Source organism: Rhinolophus sinicus, linkage group LG12, assembly GCF_036562045.2.
Source record: "Rhinolophus sinicus isolate RSC01 linkage group LG12, ASM3656204v1, whole genome shotgun sequence".
Classification (NCBI taxonomy): Eukaryota; Metazoa; Chordata; class Mammalia; order Chiroptera; family Rhinolophidae; genus Rhinolophus; species Rhinolophus sinicus.
In genome coordinates this window covers 68,162,971-68,189,521 of record NC_133761.1, presented here as the reverse complement: position 1 = coordinate 68,189,521, position 26,551 = coordinate 68,162,971, and the positions used below count along the sequence as shown (strand labels likewise).

At 50.0% G+C, this 26,551-nt stretch overlaps 1 protein-coding gene across 1 annotated transcript in view; it reads right to left on the bottom strand.

Moving 5' to 3' along the window:
• The window catches only part of PPP1R12B (protein phosphatase 1 regulatory subunit 12B), a 102,341-nt gene extending 76,018 nt beyond the window's left edge, over window positions 1-26,323 (bottom strand). The window contains 2 exon segments of the mRNA XM_074317136.1: window positions 3,803-3,933; window positions 25,900-26,323. Of these exon segments, the coding sequence (XP_074173237.1) occupies window positions 3,803-3,933; window positions 25,900-26,175 (407 nt within the window). The 5' untranslated portion in view covers window positions 26,176-26,323.
• Window positions 26,324-26,551: the final 228 nt, after the last annotated feature.

Genomic DNA, 26,551 nt, shown 5'->3' with positions numbered 1-26,551 from the left:
GCACGACCTCCGCTTTGGGGGTTTAACTGTGGTCCCAGGTACGGCATCCACTACTAATTCCCAGCTCCATGAGCCTTCCCTGGTTCAGGCCAGCAGCGTCTCTGGTTCCTGACGACAGTAACGCCAACAAACAGATTTCTTCCACACTCACATTCCTAACCCCACCCTCTCACCCCAGTGGAGAGCAAGAGACTGTCTACATACTGTGAGGAAGACACGCAGCCCCAAAACCCACCTTCCATCACTGACGTCAAACGCAGGTTCCCAAAAGGACTTCTTACACTCGGACTTCTGAGAACGAGTCCCCAGGAGATTTATAAAGAACTCATTCTCAGGAAAACTTCCCCAGTGCCACACGGGAGTACGTTAAGTAGCGTTGGGTATAAAAATTGGAAAGTAAAGGAGGAGCTAAATGATGCCTCCAGGAAACTCTCCCTCCAACCAGCCACCTCCATGAAACCTGCTCATGCTAAGAGGGAACTGAACTGCTAAAGAAGTGAACAGCTACATTTTAAATACTGAGACTGTAGAGCAAAATACAACACTTGACCCTGAAGCAGGAAGATCTGATAATTTTAATACAAGGGTCCTTACATGGATCCTTTCTGATTTCCAAAGCACTTTCATGTAAAATTGCATAGTGAGTCTCAGCCAGCTTATGACGTAGGGCAGGTGGGTGGTATTGCCCCTCTAAGAAACTGAGGTGCATACGTAGTGAGTAATTTTCTTAAAGTCACACAGGTGGCAAGTGGCACAGGTTATGGCCCCAGTCTTTTGACTTCACGTCTAGTTCATCTTTCCCCGAGATCCAGTGACTGTCAGGCCAGTGAGAATCCCGATAAAGCTGGGAGCTGCAGCCAGCACTCAGACGCACTAAGGGGACACCCAGCTGAGTCAGACTTCCACCGTTCAGCGCCTCAGCCAACCCTCATCGTTCCTCCACCATGTTTGAGGCACCACGTGTTAGACACGGTGGGCGATTTCAAAAACGATAACTGACCTATGACCACTGTGTTCAAAGGTCTGGCAGAGGAGAAAGGACCAACAAGGATTCGGCTGAGACCATGTTTTGCTCTCCGAGTGCCTCGTGGCTGGTATAACGGGCCTCAAACAGTGATTTTACTGTATAGATCAATCCCACCTGGAGAGACCCGGCTCCCTCTCCTTCTCAGCGGCCTCCTTTCCTCTGTCACCGGCTCAGAGAAGACAGCGCCCTCTATCTGCCTTCCTAGTCCCACGCCAATTACCCCTTCACCCCCAACACATTCAGAAGCGCCTGTTCTGGTTCCTTCTTCAGGCCACGGGAACATCCAACTACACCGCCCCACCCTGAGAACTCCAAACGCAACCAAAACACACAGTAGGCCCTCAATCATGCTTGCTGAGCTGTACCACACCCCTGCTGCCCCCCCCCCACGCTCACTCAGCTCAGGCACCCCCCCCTCTCCTTTCTCTTCTGGGAACCTTTCCTATCATTCAAGGCCAACGCCTTTGCCTGCCTGAAGCCTTTGCCCGTTCTCACCAGCAGCCTCCCTCCTGCCCTGATTCCACCTCTGCCCGCCCTCCCTAGCAGTAATCCCGACTGTCGTGACACACGCCATGTCCCACCCGCCAGGCTGACAGCCACTTGGGGACAGCCACTGTGTCTTCCTCACCGCCATCGCTGCCGTGACGTCTGACACTTGCTTTCTTCTCTCGGCACTCCACAAATGTTGCCAAAAGGAAGGAAGCATCCTGACCGCTCTGCTCCTGCGTCCATTCCAGTGCTCACCGGGCCGGATGCAACGTCATTTGGGTGCACGGACCCTGCTTTGCCTTTTCTGATATGTTCTCAGGCTGCTCAGTAGGGAGACATTTCTATAAAGTCACCTGGCTCACCAGGAGTCAGGAAAAGGTCACTGCTGAATAAGGCTGCCTTCTTCCTAAACCACTTTCAGAAAAAAAGCAAACTCCTCTTTAGCCTCACACTTTTCCCTGAACAAGAATAAATATAAACCTGTGAAATAATATTGACTTCACCTCTGAGCATCTTTATAGTTACCCAGAGGCTCAGAAATATCCACTAGCTTAAAACATGCACACTCCTTAGAAAATAACGCCTTCCTCTCCCCTAACCCATCACTGAGAGATGGTCCTTTTGCTACTATTCCAAGGGAAGAACTTTGAAAGAAAATGAAATGTGTTAAAAACTCAGAATAAATTAGCACCCAATAAACTACAAAGCCAAACTACATGCTGAACCCTTGGGTCAACCTGCTGCTTCTATGTTACACACTTATTGGTAATAAAAATGTAAAACACCCAGCTAACTAGCAAGAAACCTAAACTCAAATTAAAATGAGGAAAAAGCAGCCTCTCACCCTCTTTTTAGAAAGCAAATCATGCTGAGTTCCAATGTGACATAAAAAAGGTCACCGTGGAATCTGAAATACTTAGATTCCTCCTGGAAAGCCATTTGGCCTCTTGCTCATTTCCAATCCCTTGAAACTTAGAATTCCTAATGATTCTGAGAATGAGAGTGTACACTTTAAGATCTTTAAGATATAAAAAGAAAAATGTCAAAATGACCAAGGGCTCATCTTATCTAAAACACTGTCCACATTCCCTGAGACGAAGCGACCAAATGAACGATGTAAGCAATGAGTTCCTTTCCAATGTCTAGGAAGTAATGCTGTAACCCCAAGTAAATAATGACAGTGACGTGAAAACCCATCTGATGACGATGAGCACAGTGAAAGCTACAGAAGCCCCGCCCCCGCCACGGCTCCTGTCCAGATGGCCTCTCCTGGTCAGACGCTCGCAGATCTAATTAGTAACATCGAGTAGGGAAAACAGTAACTCTCACTGATTCACTTCATTCAAGGTAATATTTTTGTTGGCAAGAAACGGTTACATTCTAGACTTCCATCCAAAGGAATTGTTCGCCCATGAAGACGAATGGAAACCACGGTACAAAGCATTTAGTCATTCTCTGCCCGCTGCACCACTGGAAGGCCAACACCAAGGATCGGCGTCTAAGCATGACCCCGCCTGTCAGCTTCTGATGCAGAAACGGTGAAACCCTTGAATGCAGGGAGATATGGCACCACATCCAAGCCACCTGCACAAGTACTCACACGTCAGGACTGTTTCTTAGATAAATTTGACAGTGGAAATCGAAATATGAAAACGTCCCCGCCCTTAGGCATCAGATGCTGGCGTTAGTGGCCAGGCCGAGAGTGAGAGCCCTTCCTGTGAGACAGGGCAGGTGGCCTGGGGACGGGGAGGTGATGGACTTCACTCAGCTGGAACAGAGTGAAGCTCAAGACAGATGGAGACGCGCTGTCCGTTCTGTTGGCTTGGGGGCAGGTCCAGCACCCTTGGCTGACCCCCACCATCAGCATCGCTCACCGGGCGCCCGGCTCAGCCCCGGGGAGCCCAGGCAGGCCAGGCTCTGTGGGCAGCCACCCCCAGGCCTGGCGCAGCTGCCAGCGCAATCCCCCTGGAGCGCTCATCATACCGGAAAGGCCGTACAGCAGCAGCCTGATTTTCAAAAGACCACAGGTTGGTTTTACTGGGGGAACTTACCGTGTCCACTGAAATGACCCTCAGCTAGGACACACTGCCCTGCTCCGACGGCCAAAGCCGCCTCCCTGACCATCCCTTCGGCAGATGCTCAGAACACAGTATCAATTACTCCTTGGAGAAAAGTCAACTTCCTGCTTTAACAATTTGTAATAGAGAGATTTGACTGTTTCTGAAGCTCAGGCTCTCAGCGTGGAAGAGAAAGGAGGGCTGCCCCCACCAGGCCCGCCCCACTCACTCTGCGATGTTGAGGTAGCCGCAGGAGGCCGCCGCGTGGAGGGGCGTCCAGCCTTCGTTGTCCCGTTGGTTCACGTCGGCTTTGTTCTCCACCAGGAACTTCACCATGTCAAAATTTTCATCAATGCAGGCCTGCAAAGAAAAGCCCATCCAGTGACTCAGCAAATCTCCCTGAGCTCAGCCACGTGCCACGGCCTGCTCCAGGCGCGGACAATACAGCCGTTCCAAGCACATGCCAGTTCCCAGTTCTCGCACAAGTGCCCAGAGCATGACTTCTGAGCTCTGCGAGCTGATGCGAAGCCCTGCATGGTCTCCACGCCTCAGCATCTCGCTATGAAGCAGGCATAATACTTAATCTTGTTCACAGGCCTCCTGGGGTTTATCGTGAACGCGACTTTTCAAGTACTAGAAGTGGGGGAGCTGTTGCATCGTTATAAAAAGGAAGACGTTATAACCACTAATTTGCTTCTGAATTTCAGAAGAAACCAGTCGCCCAGGACCAAATGCAGAGTCTGGGGATCCCCTCCAAACTGCCTTCCTTGGTGAGAAAGCACCAGGTGATTACTTCAGACGGAAGAAGTGTGCTTTTCATATGTATTTTCTGAACGGCTTCACACAACAGGGCAAAGCGCGTCTGACCTGTGGACGGCGAGGGTCCCTTCACTGCCCATCTCACAGCAGCATGGGGCGGGGGCGGGGGGGTGCTGAGGGACTCTCTGCACAGAGGCCTCAGGCCGCCTTGGCCTGGAAGGCACAGACAGCAGCGACACTGCAAAGACCGAATGGCTGTCCTAACAGAGCTGCGGAAGGAAGGAGGGAAGCCAGCGGACACAGGTGCTATTAGCAAGGTTTAGGTGATTCACTGGGACTCGAAACAAATGAGACACCTTTCTTTTAAAATGTGTCATTTATCTCCTCCTTCAAAAAAAAAAAAAGGTAAAATTTTAGCGGAGAAAACAAGCGATTTCTGAGAGACTACTGAGACAGCTGGCCTGTTTGCTGTGTCAGCAGTCACACTACGTGCTGGCGGTGCTTCGGCACGAATCACAGCGGCCCCGAAGGTACCAGCACTCATGGCCCCCCCTCACACACTCCAGCTAAAAACAGAGCGCCACTTGAGGATGACCTTGATGAGACAGTAAAACTCATTAATCTTATGGAATCCGATCTGGGGTTCTAAGGACGCAAACAGCCCCTTGGCGGCCGAGCGAAGCACGCTGCTGTGGCTGAGAAAAGCACCTGTGCCAGGCAAGGGACACAGACGGGCCCTCTTTCCACGGCGCGCTGCTTTTACTCAAAAGAACAACGGACGGGTAAATCGCGATTATGAAGACTTGAAAATGGACTCAGTGAGCCTGTCACTTCAAAGAAAAGAACTAGTAGTTTTTGTCAAGGAGAAAATCCGACCATTCACGTGAACTGTGAATCCTGGGAAACACATCCACTACTAGGTCTGAGCACGACAGTTTCCTGACTCACCTTTCTGATGACACCAGTGGGACTTCACACAAGTGTCATTGTACAGTGAAACACACCAACATCTGGGACACCTGCACTAGTCATCGAGCCGATATTTTTCCACTAATGAAATGCAGGCTGTCAGAAAACCGTGCGCAGTTAAGGAATCACTCAAAGGACAAGTCAGACCACTGGCTTTTAATGTCACAAAGAGAGAAAACCCACTGACACGGTTTCAGTTTCCACACTGCAACCGACAGCTACGAAGCACGATGTGGCCTCGCCTCCAGGGACAGTCCCCACTGTCTGAGCCCTTTCCCACGCGTGCGTCTATGTGAGGCCAGAGCTCCTTAACGTACTTCTGGCAAAATAACGTGTCACAACAGGTTGAATCCAGACATTAAAAAGATTTCTGAAAACGTAAAACAATGCCACTCTTTTCATTGTTTCTTTGTGTTTGGAAGAATATAGTTATTTCAACTACCACCTATGTGCTTTAAATGACTTTGTAAGAGAATATTTTTTATTTTCTCAGTAACGTAAGTTGACCCATATGAACAAAAGCTTTTTGAGTCCTGAACACATTGTTAGAGTGTAAAGGAAGCCTGAGATCACACAGTGTGAGAACCGCTGTCAATCAAACATATGAAGGAGTATTTTATGGTGATAACGAGCGACTGTTTCAACAGCACATGGTCACTGGGGGAACATTCAAGTCAGAACTCCACGGGCCTGTGGACCGGGCCTTAGGTAGTGCGTGTCTTCCTAGAACTTACGGGGGCTCCCTTCAAAGACATACGTCTGTCATTCCTGCAGAGAAGCAGCGGGACGGATGAAAAAGGCTGATTGGATTTAGATGAAGATTTGAGCAGGCAGCCGTTGTTACAACATGTATCTGTGCTAATCCTTCCCAACCATTCGATGTTCTTTCACGTTTCCTGAAATTAGCTAAATGTATCAGAACAGACCTGATCTGATGCAATACGCATATTCGTCCCACCTGACCTTGAGGCCAGACGACCTTTATGCCAGTTGTCATCATGGTCCCTTTCCAATAAGCAGCTCCCCAAATTGCACGCCTTGTACACTGTTTTCTCAGGTTTATTGACTTCTACGAGCATTTCCCACGTACTCTCTACTCCTTTGCCATGTAAAGCATTTCATAACAATGCTTCTCACTGAATTTCATAAGCTGCACGTCTGCCAAAGGGCGAGATTTACCAACTCACTGCAGAGCGCAACTGTCAACACAGGCTTTCGGGCGAGATGATGTCGCGGGTGCTTTCCAGGTGGTGCTGAAGTTAAGGAGAAGGAAGCATTCTGGAAGTGCACTCCCCGCCCAGGTAGGAAGTGCCTGTGTCACGATGGTCAAATGAGTCACCTTCAGCTGTGTCGAGCAGCTGGGCCCACTGCTCTTTGCCTGGTTGCAAAATTTCTTTGGCTCTGAGAAAACAGTCTCAAAAATTAGCTGCAATGGCCACACCACCGCCCGGAGGACTTTTGGAAGCCAGTGTTTTCAAGATCATTCTTTGCCCTTTGAAGATGACAGCAGCCAAATTCCAGAGGGCCTAAACTAAGCCCCACTAGGCCAGATATCGAAAAGGAGAAAACGTCTCTTTCCTTCCCCCTCATTCTCCCTTCCTTGCCTTATCTCCTTCACCCCATCACAACTTGAGTTCTCTCCCTTCTCAGTTTCATGACATTTTCATCTATGAACCTAAACCCTTGACACAGTGCTTCTATAAGAATGTCACTGGGATGTGTTTCAGAGAAGGACCTTGAGAAGTGGGTCTGATCTGAGTGTAACCTGGCAGGCGTCAGTCTCCAAAGAACCCGCTCAGAAAACGGGGCTGGCTGACTGTTAAACGGTTCCACATACACTACGTGGAGGGCAGGCAGCGTTCAAGGCACCAGCTCAGGGGCAGGCAGGCCCCCGGGGGCTGCATCCCAGCACTGCCAGTGGCACACTCCTGAGTGACCTGGAAACCTGAGGACCACAGCCTCATCTACAGCAGGGGGACACAACCCGCCTCTCAGGACTTCGTGAGGACTGAAGGAAATATGTCACGCAGTAGTGGCTGGCACTGCTGTGGTCTTTAAGCCAATAGTTTAACAAATAGCAACTCCCCCGGAAAGGGCACAAACTGTACCTACTCCTCACCCATCGCCCCCCACCCCACCTCAGCATCTTATGGTGGCGGAGGCAGTTGGTTAATGACATCTTGGAACTAGTGAGATTTGGGCGCGTGTTTGTTAAGTCTGATTTCAGGAAATGCCTGTGGGTTCCTAAGCTCAGGAGCCATGTGAACAAAACAGTGTGGCCACAGCTAAGCGGAAGAGCGCGTCCTTGGAGAGACCGGCAGCAGAGCTGGAGGACGCACTCACACCAACTGGGGCGACAGCTCTGTTCTCTTCTCCTTCTTGCCTCCAGAGACGGAATCTGACTAAAGCCACGGAGGAGACGTGGACAGTCCCTGGGGACCTTCTCAAGTGAGTGACGACTAAACGTACATGTCCTCCTGCTCACGCCTGTGCTGTGGACTCACCACCCAGAAACCACGTCCAGGGCTGTGGACCCAACACCAGGCCTCCATGCAGCCCGCACGTGACTTTCCAGGCCCTGAACAGGCAGAGGAGGCGAAACGTCTCCTACGATGCCCAGGACACCAGCGGGGCGTCCTCCGCGTAACCGGACTCCTGGGGCTCGTGTCCTTTCCCGCCATGTGCATTCCTGAAGCCACACTGCATGGTACTAAAGTAGCAACTTGTTCTAAGCTCCTTAAGAAAGGGGGCTATTACTTCATTATTGTTTCATTAATGATTAGCCCAGAGAGCTATCAGAAACATTGCCAGGTAATAACTGCAGGCTTCCTGAAATGAGCATGTCACCTTTCCCTGGCAACGACAGGCGATCTCCAAGGAAAATAGTGGCTTTTACCAATGCAATGGGGAAAGAACACGACGAGCTCGCTGCCTACTGTACCTGACATTGCTCTCTCTACATCAAAGGCACAAGTGGCTGATGGCGGATGCGTGCCAGGGTTAAATCTGGGACTGCAGAGTAGGCCTTACAAAACAAAGCTGCCTCCGTTCCCAAAATAGCCTGCAACTGTCACCGCCACGGAGTGCCGCTGGCTCCAGGAGCTGACCTTGCTGTCATGTCTCAGACTCCTGCTATAGCTACCTGCGTGGGCCCCAAAACAACTCTCTTCCCCAAAAGCTCAGCTCCGGGTGCCAGGGGCAGTGACACCCCTACTTGTTTGGATGTTGCCTTGATTTCAACAGATCGTGCCGACACAGCGCTGGGTGATGAGGACGCTTGTGATACATCCCCGTTCCATACCGTTCACTATTCTGCCCTGTATCCTCCCCCAATTTATGTAATTCAATAATAACCTATACAAAAGTTACAACTCAAATTTTGTATAATCCCCTAAATTATATAATTTCAACTTTACGTTGAAAATCCTAAATGCTTAGAGGTAATAGCAAAGAGCGTAATTTCTTTCCCGCAGACATTTAGCAGCCAAACACCACACCCCCGAACACCTAAGACTTTCCTCACTCACTGCCGTCTATCCCCTGGTGTAGCCTAAACGCTGAGAACAGGACGGCACAAACATCTGTTGAATGAAACAATGGGTGCCCCCGACGCACAGGAATCACATCTCCTGTACATGCAGTGGGTTCGCAGTTATCTAGATTTGCACAGCCTTCTCCCCAGGCCCCCAAACTGACCCCAGCAAGGCCAGGCAGTGCCTCCGAGGGTGGCCCTGGCCAGGCCGAGCGTGCGTGTGGCACACTGCTGCCTCCCACCTCCCGGCACCTCCACACACCCCCTTCCCACTGCTGCAGTGTACTGACTGCTGGTCCCCAGAGGCGTCCATGCCCTCATCCCTGACACCTGTGCATGGGACCTTGCCTGGAAAGGAGTCTTTGCAGATGTAACTACGGAACTTGAGACGGGCTCATCCTGGGTCACCCCAGTCGCCCTAAGTCCAACCATAAGTGCTCTTACAAGAGGCAGTTTGGGGGCGCTTTGAAACAGACAGAAGAGGCGGCAATGTGACCAGAGACTGGAGTGATGTGGCCACACATGTAGGCACGATGGTCACCAGACCCTGGAGCCTCCAGAGGGAGGGTGGACCCTCGACACCTTGATTTCAGACTTCCAGCCTCCAGGACTGGGAGATGATAGACTTCTGTTGTTTTAAGCCACCCAGTCCCTGGTAATTTGTTACAGAAGCCACTGGAAACGAATCCAACTGGCATAAAGGGGAAGCTGGCACCTAGAAAGCCTGCCACATCCTCACTCCCATTAATGGGAACCACGGCAGTGATTCACCTCTCTTTGCCCAATGAACAGAAATTAATTATACCACTTTTTAAAAGACAACTATATTAAACAGAAAGTTTCAGGGTTCTTTTGTTTTTTGTTTTTAAACCAGTCTTTAGCCCAAACAGCAAATACCCGGAAACACCTGACCATGGTTCTCACATTGGGCATTTTGCTGAAAGTATTTTGGCTGAGGACTGAAACTAAAATGAGGGTGGCAATACTGATTGATGAGTTTGCTGTGAGACCCAACATTTCTAAGCTCATGTCCCCTTGCTCCAAAGAGGTAGCCTCATCATATGACTAGAAATTATACAGATAAATTGAAAGTGATAAAAGAGTCAGTAAATTTGGAATCTCAACTCTCAGCAGAGGATCACCACAAGCTTTCCCATTCATGGTTAAGAGTTGATCCAGCACGAATCAATCCTTCAACTTCCTGTCTCTCCACTCCCATCGTGATACAGTGTAACTACTTCCTGTCTCTCCACTCCCATCATGATAGTGATACAGTGTAACTACTTCCTGTCTCTCCACTCCCATCGTGATACAGTGTAACTACTTCCTGTCTCTCCACTCCCATCATGATAGTGATACAGTGTAACTACTTCCTGTCTCTCCACTCCCATCGTGATACAGTGTAACTACGTCCTGTCTCTCCACTCCCATCGTGATAGTGATACAGTGTAACTGCTTCCTGTCTCTCCATTCCCATCACGATAGTGATACAGTGTAACTACTTCCTGTCTCTCCACTCCCATCATGATAGTGATACAGTGTAACTACTTCCTGTCTCTCCACTCCCATCGTGATACAGTGTAACTACTTCCTGTCTCTCCACTCCCATCACGATAGTGATACAGTGTAACTACTTCCTGTCTCTCCACTCCCATCACGATAGTGATACAGTGTAACTACTTCCTGTCTCTCCACTCCCATCGTGATACAGTGTAACTACTTCCTGTCTCTCCACTCCCATCGTGATACAGTGTAACTACTTCCTGTCTCTCCATTCCCATCGTGATAGTGATACAGTGTAACTACTTCCTGTCTCTCCACTCCCATCATGATACAGTGTAACTACTTCCTGTCTCTCCACTCCCATCGTGATACAGTGTAACTACTTCCTGTCTCTCCACTCCCATCGTGATACAGTGTAACTACTTCCTGTCTCTCCACTCCCATCGTGATAGTGATACAGTGTAACTGCTTCCTGTCTCTCCATTCCCATCACGATAGTGATACAGTGTAACTACTTCCTGTCTCTCCACTCCCATCACGATAGTGATACAGTGTAACTACTTCCTGTCTCTCCACTCCCATCATGATACAGTGTAACTACTTCCTGTCTCTCCACTCCCATCACGATAGTGATACAGTGTAACTGCTTCCTGTCTCTCCATTCCCATCACGATAGTGATACAGTGTAACTATTTCCTGAGTAAGAATCACAGTAGCATCCGGCTCCAACATGACAGGCGACACCAGCCTGTCAGCGTTGTGTGAGACTCACAACCCCCTGGCACAGACACTTTGGCTCCCACATGGTGAGAACTATATATCTGGTTATGTACTCAGTGGTCAGGCAGGCTCTGGACCCAGATCTGTCGCCTTTCAGGAAAGGGAGCCAAGAGAGACAGCAGAAGCAAAGAATTTTCCATGGAGCAGCACACTGACTAAGATATTTATTCTCAGTAAACTGGGAATATTGCCCCCAAGACTGTAAACGGTTATCATGTGGGACCAGAGAACACCTTCCTTCTAAGGGTTGATAATATTTAGATTTCAAAATATGTTCATTCTGGAGTTTAATAAAACCTCCTCTCAACGGCCCAAGCCCACACCCTTCAAATGTTCTCCCACCTTCTCCACTTCCCATGCACTTACGCACTTAAACGAAGACCAGTCCTCCAGGTATCGCCTTGGCAATGTCTGTACTGTATCAGGCTGTACCTTCTGGTCTATCGCTTGTCATCAAGCAGGTTTAAAAAGTCAAGAAGAGGAAGGAAGATGGAGGAAGGGCCCAGAAAACACCAGGTGCATCTTCTGAAAGCCCCCAGTTCTCCTTCGAGCAGAAGCTTCATAGTTCCAACCTCTAAACTTCTCCTTAGTTCCTCGTGGATAATCCTACTTCTGCGGAATAGTAAGTGCGGCCTAGAAATGGTAGTCAAAACCCAGCATGAGTTTCTTGGGTCAAAGAGTGCACACAGCTGAGTTCCTGACACCTGCAGAGAAGCAGGGCCCGCTGCAGCTCCCTTCTCACAGACTCTGCACGTACGAGATGACGTGCACTGAGGGACAGAATAACTCACCTCGACAGACTTGATCAAAAGAGGTTCCTTGCAACATGTCTGCTGTAACAAAGCCATACAAGAAGGAAGAATATGGTGGCGGCAACAAAGAGTGTGCAGATTTTCCCCTTTACAGATGGAGAAACGAGGCCCAGGAAAGTTAAGTGACCGATGGATGGTGACATATACAGTTGGTGAACCACCTACATGTTTTCTACCTGCTATTCAGAGACGTCCCAAACAGACTTCAGGCCAGGCTCTAGATACCACTTGGTTCATGGGACCTTTTTAATACCTGATACTACCATCCTAAAAAGAACGTGCTTTGGCATCTATAGGGCACACTGGTATCGATCTAGCTCTCCAATGATTCCGTGGGCAGAAGGGGGCCAACTGGTTGGTCGGAGTTGGTTGCTCCTGCCTAGACCTAACGCAGACCACAAACACGGCATCGAAGCGCCCTGGCTCCACCCTGCGTCTCAGCGCTCAGAGCTTCGCTGCCTGGCTGAGCCCAGCCCCCACGGCCTACTCCGCTGCCAGCCAGGGTGCAGGGCCAACTGCTGTCCGCGGAGAGGACTTTCCTATTCAAGTCAGATCCCTCTGTGCCCATAAACAAGCGTTTCATAAGCCATACAGGCAACACGCCAGGGCCGTCCAGCGGGCCTTGCGGTCAGCAGGCAGGCGACTCTGGGACCTGAGCTGGGTAACGATTAAAAGCCACAAGAAATCACGGGAAGATTAAATTCTCAGAAATGAGTACCACACATTTTATCCCTAAAAGGAGATATTCAACAAGAGGTTATTATTTTCCCAGCATATTTTCAGCAAGGGTTCTGCCGAGCAAAACTGGCAAGATAACATTTGTCCTCGGCACGTCCTGGCATGTCTCCCGAGCAAGGTCCTACGTGATAGGAGATACTGAGGACGCCGCTGTACAGCCACCCGTCCCGTGCAGGGTGCCGGCCACGCAACAACACTCCCTGGGTTCAAGTCCCAGGTCTCCTGTTGAGTTTCGTGTTTCTGAAACAAGTCATCGCTGCATTTCCCCACCTGCAGCACAGCACACGGATCCCAGTACCTACTTCATGGGGTCACAGATGAGCTAATGTGTGTCAAACACTTCATGTCAGGCTTAGAGTGAAGTGTCAGCTGCTGCTGCTGTTCCCACCACCCTTGTTTAGTCCCTAGGAGTTAGCAGGACGCTCCTTTCCACACCAGGGCAAACATTACACACTTAGCATAACTGTACGTTTAAGTAGATGCCAACAGACCACAGTCAAGTTCTATTAATAAGAGAAGGAAGTAAATTAAAGGCAGGATTAGGGAGAAGGAAGACATGAGCCCGGAGTGGAAGAATGAGTCCCCAGCTGGCCAGGGGCGTTCAGGGGCTGCAAACCGAGTCACCAGCACGGCCGCTGGCGGCTGAGGCCCATCGAGTCTATTGTTAGCACAGGCAGAAAACCCGAGAAGACAGATTTAAGTCCCGGATCTGACAGACTCACATTACCAAAGGACGGGTTAAGAATTCATCTGAGTAACATGTTCCTTGACTGTAAAGTGCTTTTCCATTGATTCATGGAACAAACATTTATTGAGGCCACACCACGCAGGGGCGATGCATCCGACTTAACCATTCAGTGGGGACAGAGACGTGGCAACGTGCCTGCAGCGGAACCACACTCTCATCTACAGAGAGCTGGACATGCAGTGTGCTACTGCAGACCGAGAAGTCACCAACTGTCTGGGGCACCAGGGGACACTTCCCAGGAGGTTGTGAAGGACAAGGAGGAGGGAACAGAGGGGAAGAAGCAAAGGGAACAGCACATACAAAGGTCTGGAAGAAAAAAACAAAAGGCAGCTGTTTGGGATGGTGAGAATCTGGCATGTGTATCCTCAGGCGGGGGTGGGACAAACACGAACACCTGAAGAGAATGTCTCGGGGCATCCGGAAGAGTCTGAATTTGACCCCACAGGCTAATGGGAAATGAAAGGAAGAGAGGCTGGCAGGGTGGGCTGGCAGCAATGCAGGTCCCTGTCCCCACGGCAAACCGTGACCCGAAGGGAGCAGGGAACCAATGAGCTTTTCAGGCAAGGACTGGTATATGCGAACTGCATCCTAGAGCGGGAACGGCGGCGGGAAGACGGAACCGCGGGCAGAAGCGTGAGGCAGAGACACGACCTGGGAACCACATCGAGGCTGGAGGATGACGATTTGAAGAAAGGCCCTGGCAGTGGAGACATCGCAGCGGAAGGGAGTTGAGAAGGGTCCTGAGGTAGAAGGGCCGGGCGGCTGACAGAATGCCGATGGTGAAAAGGATGACACAGACATTTTTAGAGCTTAGGACCCTGCGTGGACTGTGACACCACTTCACCCAAACAGGCAACACCCAGAAATCTTAGTCTTCTGTTTCTGATCCCCATCTCGCTAATTTCTCTTAAAGCCGAAGTGACTCACAGCCAGGAACTAACTCCATCTGGGCAGCAGGCTAGCAGGTCTGCTTGCTGTCCTGTCCATACTTAACAACCTAAAGCCAGCCCAGGGAAATCAATGCCAAGCTGCCCAGCCTCGCAGCTGTCCCCTGCCCCCGACAAGCCCTGTTTGGGCAGTGCCACGAATGCAGCGGAGTGGCCCTGGCACAGCACATCTGTACAACAGCCCACATGCAGGAGAGCCGAGGTTATGGTAAAGGGCTCAGCTACAGCTGAGCTCTCTGCAAAGTCACGTGGTACTATAGCAACTCAAGAACACACCTGCAATTTTTTCTCTAAAATTGAAACCTTAGGGGTGGAAAAACACTTGGTAAATTAAAAGCACTGTGTTTGGCCCATGTGGCATTTTTAAGAACAAAGCCTTTTCACATTGAAATCTTCCGGTTTGAGACCATCTGGCAGCACAGTGGCCACACTCCCGCAAAGGGCCAGCCGGCTGGAGCGGGGCCGCAGGTGCCTTCTCCAGGAGAGCGTGAGCGGCCCGTGCCCCACGCCCTGCCACTCCCCACTGCCACGCCCAGCTGCTTTATCAACCCACACTTCCTGTCCCACCCTTTAGGCATTTTACCCAAGTATCGTATATGGAAAATGTCCACACACAGAGATGGAGGAATTCAGCGAGTCCCCAAATGCCCACGTGCCCCGCAGCCCACCAGTAACACGGTACCGTCCTCACTTTGTCACTCGGCTGTCCCTTCCCCATTCATCCCATTTCAGACATTCATGAGAATTCCCCCAACACACGCATCTCACTGACTAGGGTTCAATTCTTGTTTACAGCATTGCCTTCCCTCTGCAGTAACAGCTCCGAGCAGTGAAAAGCACCAGCCATCCACGCACACCTACGCGTGCTGACAGCTGTGCGCTCGTTAGCCTGACAGCGGCGCGGTGTGTGAGCTGCAGCCCCGGGCCGCCCGGGACAGCAAGGTCTCCTGCGTCGCTCTGCCTCAGGCATCAGGGCCGAGGGCACACTGGCGGTGAGCAGAAACGCAGCCTATCTCCCTGAAGGTGGCATCTTATTCCTGCTGGGCCCTCAGACCAAATCCGGGTACAATCAATTTTGCTGATAATATAAATTCACTCTTGGGGCTGAAAGAGAAGGTGCTAGTGGTTAGGACTTCAGAAATCTAACTAACTTGTCTTTCCTTGGAAGCATCAAGCTCAGTAATTGAAGAAACACGGCCTATAGTTCAGCCTGCAGACTGCTACAGGGAAATGGGCACTGACAACAACACAAAGCGATAAATGACAAACGCAGAGGAGTCAGACCCACTCTCCCCGACTGGCCAAGCGGTAGTGCCGAGGTAACAGGGAAACCTTCCCTCCTTTGCTTGTTCAGAGGAGACATTCCTGAGCCCAGGACAAGATCAGGAATAGCAAAAAGGTAGAAACCTCATGTTCCAAAGATAGAATAATGAACAAGTGGAAACCTGGGGGAAAAATACAAAATTTACTGTGAGGGCAAAGGTTTTCCCACAGCTGGATCTCGCAATGGTCCTTCATGGAAATTCAATGAGCAATGGCCGTGTGCTCTGATGGTGAGGGCTGCTTCTGTGCAGTCAAGCCCAAGGCCTCCAGGGCACCTCGCTGGCTGTGCTCGGACCTAGGGGGACCCCGCAGGGCAGCGAGGCTCAGACCCCACGGCAGCCGGGCAGCGCTGAAGGGGGGCACGTTCCCTGGCTCCTGCCATCAGTCTCCACCATCTCCTTTATGGTGCGGCCTTGAGTCCAAGCCCAACTGTGCCTGTAGGACAGGACAGGGGACAGAGAAGACACTGCGCAGGCAGAAGAGTGGCCCTGACGGCACAGCCATCCCATATTTCCACAGCTTCGCTTCCTGGCTGGGAGACGGAAAGTTCCACACGTACCCTTCCTTTTATTTCCAGGTAGATCTGAGGACACATGAGATAACAAATCTGAAAACAGATTTTTAAAAAGATAAGTATTAGCACGTGCTCTGTGTGATTGTATAAAACAACATGCTGTGAGACAGTCCAGGGCACTGATTCAGAGTAGAGGTCGGCCCGCTTTCTCCGTACAGAGCCAGAGAGGAGGGGTTTCAGGCTGTGCGGCCAGGCAGGCCCCGTGCAAACACTCCGCTCTGCGTGCAAGCGCAGCTGGCCAGCAGTCAGCCAGCGCGTGGGGCGGGCTCCATGCAACATCGTAGACGCGGAGATTGGAATCCGTGTGTTTCACGTGTCACAAAGTCTTCTTCTGTTGCTTGTCAGCTGATGCAGACGCAGGCGCACCAGGCAGTGGCCGCGTGTGCCGAGGACTGGGGGTGCTGGCCCCCACGGAGCGCGCTGGCCCCACGGAGCGCGCTGGCCCGGGAGCCTAGGTTCACGCTTCCGGCTGCAAGTCACTGAACTCCATAAGACCCTCCGTAAGTCACTGAGCTCCATAAGACCCTCCGTAAGTCACTGAACTCTCTCTGCCTCGATGGCCTCGTCTGCACATGGGAACGACAACTACGTTTTTTCAGGGTGTCGTAATGAGGACCACATGACTTAACGTGCACACGGCTGAAACTGTCCTGCGTGCTGCTGAGCTACCACACCCCATCCCTAGCAGCTCTCTCACATGCCGTGTCCGCGCCTGCAGTGTCCCTCCCTGCATGGAGCTCCCATGTGCTCTCAAACACTCCACTCCAACGTCACCTCCTCTGTGACGCCTGGCCCAGCTGCCCTTCCCATGTCCGTGGTTCGTCTCTACCACCTATGTCTCCACGCCGGTGAGTGCTCATTATAATTCATGGGGTTCTCTGCCAGCCAATTCCCCGCCAGACTGAACTCCTCGGCAGACACGATGACTTCCTAAGAGGACCCCAGGACTGTGCAGTGCCCCCCTCCCAGAAAGCACTGCAGCAGTGGTGTTATTGACCCGATACTCCGAGTATAGGTAGGATTGAACTTTCCTGCTTATATGACAAACATGTGACTACACCTGATGGGGAAGATGCCGTCTAATGCTCGTGTTCAGTGCACTCAGACACGTGCACCTGTGTCAGCAGGCACGTCCGCGAGCACCTGAGCTTGACCCAGGGCAGGTGGCTGGTAGCAGACACCTCAGGGCACAGAGAATCCCAATGCTACCATGTGTCCCCGAAAATGAGACCTGGCCGGACCATCAGCTCTAATGCGTCTTTTGGAGCAAAAAGTAATACAAGACCCAGTCTTATTTTACTATAATTTAAGACCGGGTCTTTAGTATAATTATAATGTAATACTGGGTCTTATATTGATTTTTGCTCCAAAAGACGCATTAGAGGTGATTGTCCAGCTAGGTCTTAGTTCTGGGGAAACATGGTAGCTTCTGTAATTCAAAAGTCATCTCCCACCTCAATTTACACAAAATAGTCTGTGTTTGGTAGTGAGGGAAAGGCGACTAAACGATGAAACCTGAAGTGTCCACCAACATAACACTGTTTATGGCAAAAGGCAAGAGGCCCACAGAATAGGATCCCTTTTCTGATTCTGCTCTAAACTCTTGAGGAAACAGTCAGCGATGAAAAGGCTTCACCAAGGCCACTCAGGGAGGTGTGTTCTCAGGGCTCGGCCTCTTCACTAACGCGGCCCACAGCACCACTGGCCACACGGCCCACGGGGAGTCCCCCCTGGCCCCGATCTCCACCCCTGTGCCAGACACGACACCCCTGACAGCAGGCCCCCATGGCTGGTTCCGCTGGGCTGACCAGGATGCCTGACAGCTGTCTCTGAAAAACCCAAGTGGTTTTGGAAGAACAGCTGAGAGGGGGCGGGGCTTGAAAGTGCCTGCAGGTGAGTGGCCACTTCTTGGAAGGCACTTCCATATGATCAGAAGCAGTCCCTCGCTCTGACAGCTATGAAGATAGCCCAGGGAGTTCAGACCACAGCCCAGCAGGGTACACCACCAGGACGTAACACAGAGCAGGAGCTTACCATTTTCTCAGTTTATGTCCCATTTCTAAGATCCCACCTGGTTGCTGTGAAATCGCCATCATAACTGGTTTGTCCTTGCATTTTCTGTTTACCTTTTGGGGGGTGGTGGTGTGTGTGTGTGTGTGTGTGTGTGTAACATACCAGCTGAGAATTATCGGGTTCTCCAGAGGTCTCTTTCCCTCTTTTCAGCCATGAGATCATACACTATGAGAATCTGCTGAATTTAAGGAAGGGAAAATGCTACATCTAGAAGCTGTTTCTGTCAGGACTGTGCTGGATTCTCGCCATTGTTACTATTATCATTACCGTCACTAACACCATCACATTGTTTGCTTCAGTGCCTCAAGATGACTTCATGTACAGTATTTCTCTTGTAAATTCAGTAAATACATTGCTCAATTTGGATACTCTCATGATAGCTAATTCATAACAGTAATTCTAAACACATCATATCCACAACTTTCTTACTTTAATAATATGTCACCGTAATAAACTTAATCAACAGGATTGCGTCTTATTGTATTTAGAGCTATGTTATGTTCAATGCAATAATAAAATATAAGTAAATTATCATCTCATTCTTTCTTCCAAAATACTCAAATTTAAATATATTCCCATGGGTCACCCCCAGAATCCTGTAGGGAAGGGAAGGGTGGGTGAGTAATGTGACAATGCTGCCAGCTGCCAATGTTTCTGGAGGAGCTGGGCATGTGGACAGAAGACGGGAAGAGAGGAGTAAAGAGAAGACACAGTACCATGGCTGGAGGGATGCTAGCTTTTAAAATCACGTGGGAAAGGGCGTGCAAACGAGGAAAGTGCAACCAGAGAAGTAAAGAGATTTGTCACGAAGTCCTGGGATGCAAAGCGCAGGAAGGTCAGCATGTTGACGGAGCTGAAAGTCAAGTACGATGAAGAACGGAAATGCCAGGATTGCGATCTGAGGGTCACTGGGAACCTCAGGAGCAGAGGCTCGACGCAGCCCAGGCCCCGGTGACGCAGACACGCAGCGAAGAACGCGTGGGTCCAGGCTTGTCTGCGCATGTCTGTCCGGCTGCATGCCCAAGAGCGAAACTGGGGGGTTACGTGGTAAGTCTGAGTTTAACCTTCTGAGGAACCACCAGACCGTCTCCCAAAGTGGCTGCACTGTTTTACAGCCCCAACAGCAGTGTCTCGGGCCCCAATTTCTCCACACCCTCTCCAATATTTGGCATTGTCCATCTTTTGTATTAAAACCATCCAAGTGGGTGTGAAGTAATATCTCCTTATGGTTTTGATTTACATAACATGTTTTACTAGCAAAACAAAACAACAAGCAAATAAACATCATCACCCTGCAAACAACTCAGGTGCCCCCCAACAGGAAACCATTCATTTCAGGATAATCATCCACTGGGCTACCAGATGGCATTGTGACGATGAATAAGTGAGTGTCACGTGAATCGAGGTGAAAATGGATGAGCCAGTGCTTTGTGTAACAACACAGAGAAATCTTACAAACGTTACATTCTTAAGAGCACAGAGGAAAAGTATATGTAGACTCTGATGCCATTTATGTAACACTGAAAACACGTAAAACGATATTGCAAATTGTTTAGGGATACACTCATGTGAGATAAAAATACAAAGGCATTTCCACTGCATTTGCTAACAGGCTATTTCTTAAGCCTGACTGCGCAGGTATTGGTGCCTTTCAGAGAGTACGTCATAGATACATGAGACCTGAGCCTGCAAGTGTTAGAACAGAGCATGACTCAATATGAAGAATTCACAAGGAATACGCATAATCATTTCTTTGGAGAAGCAAGAGGTCTTAGAAGGGATGCACTCAAGAGAAATAATCTATCAGGACAGACAAAAAGTCTTGGAATAAATCAGGAACCAAAGCAGAGAGAAGGCCTCCAGGGCACTGTGCAGAGGAGGCGAGGACCGAGCCAAGGGGAGGGCAGGTGACAGCCGGAAGCCCCAGCGCCTGCTGCCGGGAGGAAGCGTGTAGCCACTCTCTAAAGCGGACAGAAACAAGTGCAACAATCCGAAATTCTAATTATGGTCACAGAAACTGTTTGAAACAGTTTCCTTTTTATTCCAGGTCTAGTAGCACCATCTGATAGATCTCTCCACGGGGCGACGCAGCGCAGGCTGGAAACACCAGGTAAATGATGAAGCTACTTGGCCTCCGAGTCTCACACCTGCCACAGCAGGACCGGCTGAGAAGGACTTGACAGGAAGCCTGAGAAGCTCGGAAGTTCCGCGTCTCTCACCTTGACTGTTTGGCAGTAAAGCAGAATTTACACTAATTAAGTGTATGCACGTGTTTGCCAACGTGAAGTCCTGGGCTCTTTTTCCCAGGTTTAAAATGCAGCATCTTTCATTTTTATCAGTTACAAGTAAGACCTGAGAAAACCACAGTTTAGTCAATAAATCATTGCTGGCAGCCATGGGCCAAACTGAGCCTAATAAAGATGTCTCAAGATGGGCTACCAGGTCAAAACGGGAATTCCCTGGCGGCATTACCAGAAGTTCATTAAAAGCACAAATCATAGGGGAGACACGGGACTCCTCCCCCTTGTCCAGCAAGTAATCATGAAGGTGTAACAGCCAATCAGGACTTCCAAACCTGCATTAGAGTGTGATTCTGACAGATTGTCACAGTATTACAATATTTAACTACACTAAGTACAAAGTCTTTCCTAAGTTTTTAAATAAACCCATCCCATAATTACAGTGTAGTGCAATATTGTATTAGAAACCTCAAACAGGTCAATTTTCAATATTGAGAACTAAGGCTTCAGTTTTCCAGCTAAATGGACTCATGAAACAAATATAAACTCTGCATACCTGATAAAACTTCAAGCCCATAAAATTTATTTATACTGGTAACAATCTAAACTCTAAGATTTAAGAGACAATTTTTTAAAATTACACTTCCAAAGCAGGAAAAAAACAACAAAAAACCCTAACAAGAAAGTAAAAAAATTGAGCACACTTCAATTAGCAACCCAAACGAGGTTTAAATTCTTTGCCCTACATGAAATTCTGGGTCAAGATCTTCAATCTGAATCTATTATTACTATGTTAAACCACTAATGATTTATTCAAGATCCCAAACTTCCATCTTTCACCACCTTTAGGCAAAAAGGTATAAATAGAATAATTTTCATTCATAAGCATAGATGAAAATAGTCACAAATACTGATGAATATAATCCGCCCCCTCCACCCCCCAAGAGCCAGAATGCTAGAATAGAAAGTCACTATGTAGCCAATTTCCTATTATAAATGAAAATAGGAACCAGCTATTCTGGAGTGCATTCCCAAAATTCTATTTAGTTTCTAAAATGTATCAATTGCTAAGCAACAAGTAACAAGAAGCACAGAGCCGACACTAAGTAGACTTTCAATAAATGCCAAAGAATAAATGGCAGAAGAAACTTTAAGGTACTAACCTCCCTGTCGTTGCTCCCCTAAGGAGCCTTCCAGGGACAAGGCTAATGAGTGAGAAGTGGCGAAACCAGGAAACAAAATAATCTGAACTACCGCGTTTCCCCAAAAATAAGACCTCACCGGAAAATAAGCCCTAGCACTATCTTTCAGGATGACATCCCCTGAACATAAGCCCTAATGCGTCTTTTGGAGCAAAAATTAATATAAGACCCCTCTTATTTTCGGGGAAACATGGTAGCTAACCAGCTCTTCAGTGATAGGAAGATAACTTTCCTGCCTCTAAGGTCAGGTTTAATATCCTAAAACTTTCTTAACTCATCAATAATGGAGCCACTTGAACTAGTCAGAAAGCAGTGCTGTAGGAGACTTCTCCTGTATTTTGGGCCCTAATTTACAGTTACAATCATATTGATCATAGATCTATTTTTTGTTCTTCCAACAGTTAACAGAAAGACTACCTTAAATCACGCTTAGCAGGGAAAAAACCTCACAGACTTGCCACTAAAGTCCTCCAAACATCTTAGTACTGACACTGCTCTCTCAAAGGTTGTAAAAGCCCAGCGTGGTCTCATGCATCATTTGAGCCAACCTGAAGAGGAAAAGTACACAACAATCGGATGACTATTCGGGATCCACAGTGGTGTTAAGGAGTTTCTTAATCCCACATGGCCTGGGGTCCTGACTCTAAGCTGACCTCACAGGTGAACTATAACAGGAAGAAGGGGGATGAACTTGGAATATAAGAGAAGGCGTGAAGAACACAACTTGGATTTTACCAGTCAAGCAGGCACACATACGTGCTGTCTTGTACTGAACTGCACACAGTATCTTAGTTGTCGCCTGTCTTACTCGGCATGACTGAATATAAACTGCTTTCTCCTTCCCTCATCTGTCCCTTTCTCCACTCTCTTCCAGAGAAAGATCATTTTAAGCTCCCTGAGGCCTGAGGCAGCTCTAGAATGACAGAGTCTACTAGGAGTGGAACGCCAGTTGGGGTGACCCTGAAGGCCACACTTGGACTTGGAGCCCTTCCAAAACTAACCTGAGCGCCAGTCAGGCAGAGAACCCTGCTAGTCGCCTCGGGATTCCTCCAAACAAAGACCAATCTCACTGGTCCGGAGAAAAGATCTGTGCGGACTGACCTCAGGCCCCCCACCCACACACAGATATAAACGTCAATATAATATATTCTGAAGGAATAAGCCTGCATTCATTTCAACAAATCCAGAAAAATCTCCTTTCCAAAAACAAGCACTTGCCCCTTATAACAGCCCACTAATTTGGGAGACAGTTTTAAGAGCCTGTATCTAGGCCGAAAGCACCCGAGATTATAATGCTAAAGATACCAGGACAGATGCTAATAATCAATCTTGCAAAATAAATAAATAAAAATCCAAGAAGTTCAGCCTACGCAGGATCGTTGGCCACGCTCCGTGCCCTATGGTGTATACACATACATGAGGTGGGGAATCCCTCTGTGAGCAAGCAAGGGTTACGTATTCAGATTAATTCCTTCTTCATTGAAGACCCCACTATACTAAGGGCATACACACCAAATCTTAATTTATTCACCCAAGTTTAGTTAGTCTGTATCAACTTCCAAGCCTTTCATCAGAGTAGGTCTAACCTTTGAGATACTTATCCCAGTCTATTTCAAGTATTATTAATAGGCCCCCTGGAGCTTGTTATGTTTGACTCAAGCATCTCGTGGCCTAAGCAAAGGCGGCCAAGAAGGAAAGGTCTCTAAGTCAAAAGCAGGATCAAGGCACCACAACCTGAGGTGCAAATCTCCTACTGTGACCTGGCAGGGCAGGAGGAAATCTTCCCTGACATCGTGTGGGGGTTTCTCCCACCATGACAGGAGGATAACCCACATGGTCAAGAGGCTGTGGCTGAAAGAAGAGAGAAAGGAAGCAATCATGCTGATGATTCATACCATGTTTGTGTACCAGATGGAGATTGTAATTAAATAACTCAGATAATGGTGCCATTCTCAATTCCGCTGAACAGTCAGTCATAAAGTAGCTTGTCCAGCTACTAGCGGCTCCAATTTCACTTTGAAAATAATCTTTCATGTACCTAAGAGTTCTGCAGGTGATGGAGAAACATTGTAACTCTGCGGGAACACATATGAGAGAGTTCCTGAGCCAATAAAGGCCCCTTGTCATGATTCAAAGAGATGGTTTCTCAAGAGAAGGTTTGTTTGACCTCAGATCTTCCAGTAGCTTCATCTTTAGCCGAGTTTGTCTCGTACTGAGGACACTTGTTCAATTCAATTCATTGCCAGCCCTGTAAATATGGAGGAATTCCTACACAGTCGTCCCTCAGTATCTGTGGGGGTGTGTTCCAGGCCCCCCGGAATATCAAAATCTGAGCAGCTCAAGTCCCTCAGTCGGCTCTCAGAACCCACAGATACGAAGGGCCAACTGTATTACATCTGCAAGTATTTAAAAAAATTCCATAGCTGTCATCTCCTTCCACTCCTATTTCAAGAGATTACTGAATGTGAAGAGTGTATTAACTACTGCACTTCACAAGCTGGGGTGGGATTTAAGAGAAGGAAAGGCACCAGGGAGGTCGGTCTCAGGAGAAGGGATCAGAAAAGTGGTGACCTGGTGTGGGAAGGAGAGTGACCTCAAAGTCGGTGCTTTTCTCAGGGCGCAACTAAAATGTGTACGGTAAGGACAGAACTCAGCTAGCAGTCACCTTAAAAGAAAAGGGTACTGAGTTTCACTAAGAAAACTGCTCCGGCAGAACAGTCAATCACTGACTTCTTGGTTAGTAGGTCTAACCTTTGAGATACTACTCTCCCAGTGACTCACATGGACTTCTCGGTCCTCTCTGAGCCCATGAAACGGTCCCTCCCAGAATCAGATCTCAACCTTAACATCCCAGGGACACTGGAAAGATAATATCCACCTTCTCAGAGTTCAGAAATTTAAATAACGAACGTGGGCCTATCAGCATTTATATTCAGCTCTTTGTTAGGTGGGATGTAAAGCTCTAGAATTTAAATCTGAAAAGTCCATGCTTAATTTTCTCCTCTCGGTTCTTGCCCAGGTCATGGTGCTGAGTCTCAGATTCCTCTCCTGGGTATAACGACACCACCTGGCACATCTACCTCAAAGGGTCACTGCTGAGATTCCCATGGGGAGAGGCATAAGAAATAAGTTCAAACAGCAAAAAGCCATACAAGTGTTGGTTGCTACTTCAGGGCACAGTTATGAGCAGAGAAGCAACAGATACAATAGGGTGAAGAGAAAGGATGCAAACAGGTGAGGAGTAATTTTAAGCTGCTGGCTGATACACTGAGAGAAGTGCTATGACACAAAATTGAAGTATTATTTAGAAGTGTGTTCTTGTGCCAACACATTCACTTTGCACTGACAGCAGAAGAAAAATAAGAAAGATTAAGAGTGGGAGTCCAGCTCGCAGCTCACGGAAATAACTACGAAGTTCCACTCGGGGAGGGAGGGTGGAGTCAGCGGACAGTCGTGTATGCAGAAGACTGTTGCACAGTGAGAGCAGGGAAGCTGTCACCAAGCCACTGTCCGCACTGTGCTAAACACAAGGCGTGGGGTGTCTACAGAGGGCTTCGGAGAGAAGAAAACGGGCAAGGCTGTTCCATAGGTCCAACACACACGAGCGGTCAGGGTGGTTCTCCAGAGAAGGCCCGCGGGGAGGGGACCGCTGAGAAGAGAGTGAGACGGGCCGCAGGAGGTCGGGGTGTGCCAGGCGCCGCGGCCGCAGGAGACAAGCGCTTTTGAACCGTCACAAATCAGCAAAGCAGAGGTGTGGCTCCGGAAGGGCCGCTTCCTGCACCCCACTCGGGCTTCCCCCCTTCAGGGGCCTGAGCCTCTTGAGCGGGCCCCACAGCACAGGGAGTTGTCCGCGAGGGCGCCTGCCGGCCGGCGCTGCCCCGCACGCAGGGACGCGGTGCTCAGGCGCCCGCACCCGCGCGAGTGCGGACGGTCACCCGACAGGGCTCCGCCGGACCGAGCCCCAGTTACCATGACGACCCAAGGCGGCGCGGGGAAGGCCACACGCTGGCCCGCAGGCGGGGGCCCTGGGGTCGGGCGGGCGCCCCGTGCGCGCAGGGGGCTGGCGGGACAGCGCTGCCCCGGCGCCCGGGGTCGCAGGCTCACCTGCAGGGACGGCGCGGGTTACCTGGTGCAGGGCTGTCAAGCCGTCCACGTTGGTCGTGTTGATGTCGGCTCCCCTGGCCAGAAGCCTCTTCACCTCGTCGGTGTCCCCGCTCGAGCAGGCGGCCAGGAAGACCGCGCCGTCCTCGAAGCGGACCCGGGGGCCCCCGCGGCGGGTGCGCGGCTGCCGCTCGGCGGGCTCCTGCTGGGTCTGCGAGCCCCGCCAGCGCCGCAGCTGCTCCGCCCGCCGCACGCGCGCTGACTCGGCCCGCTTCCCGCCCAGGTGCTCCAGCTCGGCCATCGCTCGGGCTCGGCAGCCGCGGCTGCACTACCGCCACCAGGTCGCTGCCGCTCGCGCTGCCGCCGCCGCCTCCCCGGGAGCGCGTCAGCCGGGGGCAGAAGGCGGAGACGCCCGCACCGCCATCTTTATTCCTCCGCCGCCAGCGCCGCCCGCGCGTTCCCGCGGCCTCAGCACGCAGGCGCGCCGCGCCCGGGGCGTCACGGGACTTGTAGTCCGGGGCCCGCCCCAGGGGCGCCCCGTGGTCTGCAGGGAACCACAAATCCCTGGATGCACCAGGAAAGGGGCGAGCTCCCGCAGCTCCCGGCTTCGCCGCGGGACCCAGCGGCGGGGTCACCTTTGCCCTAAAGCTGGAACAGGCTCCTGGACTGGCGGCAGC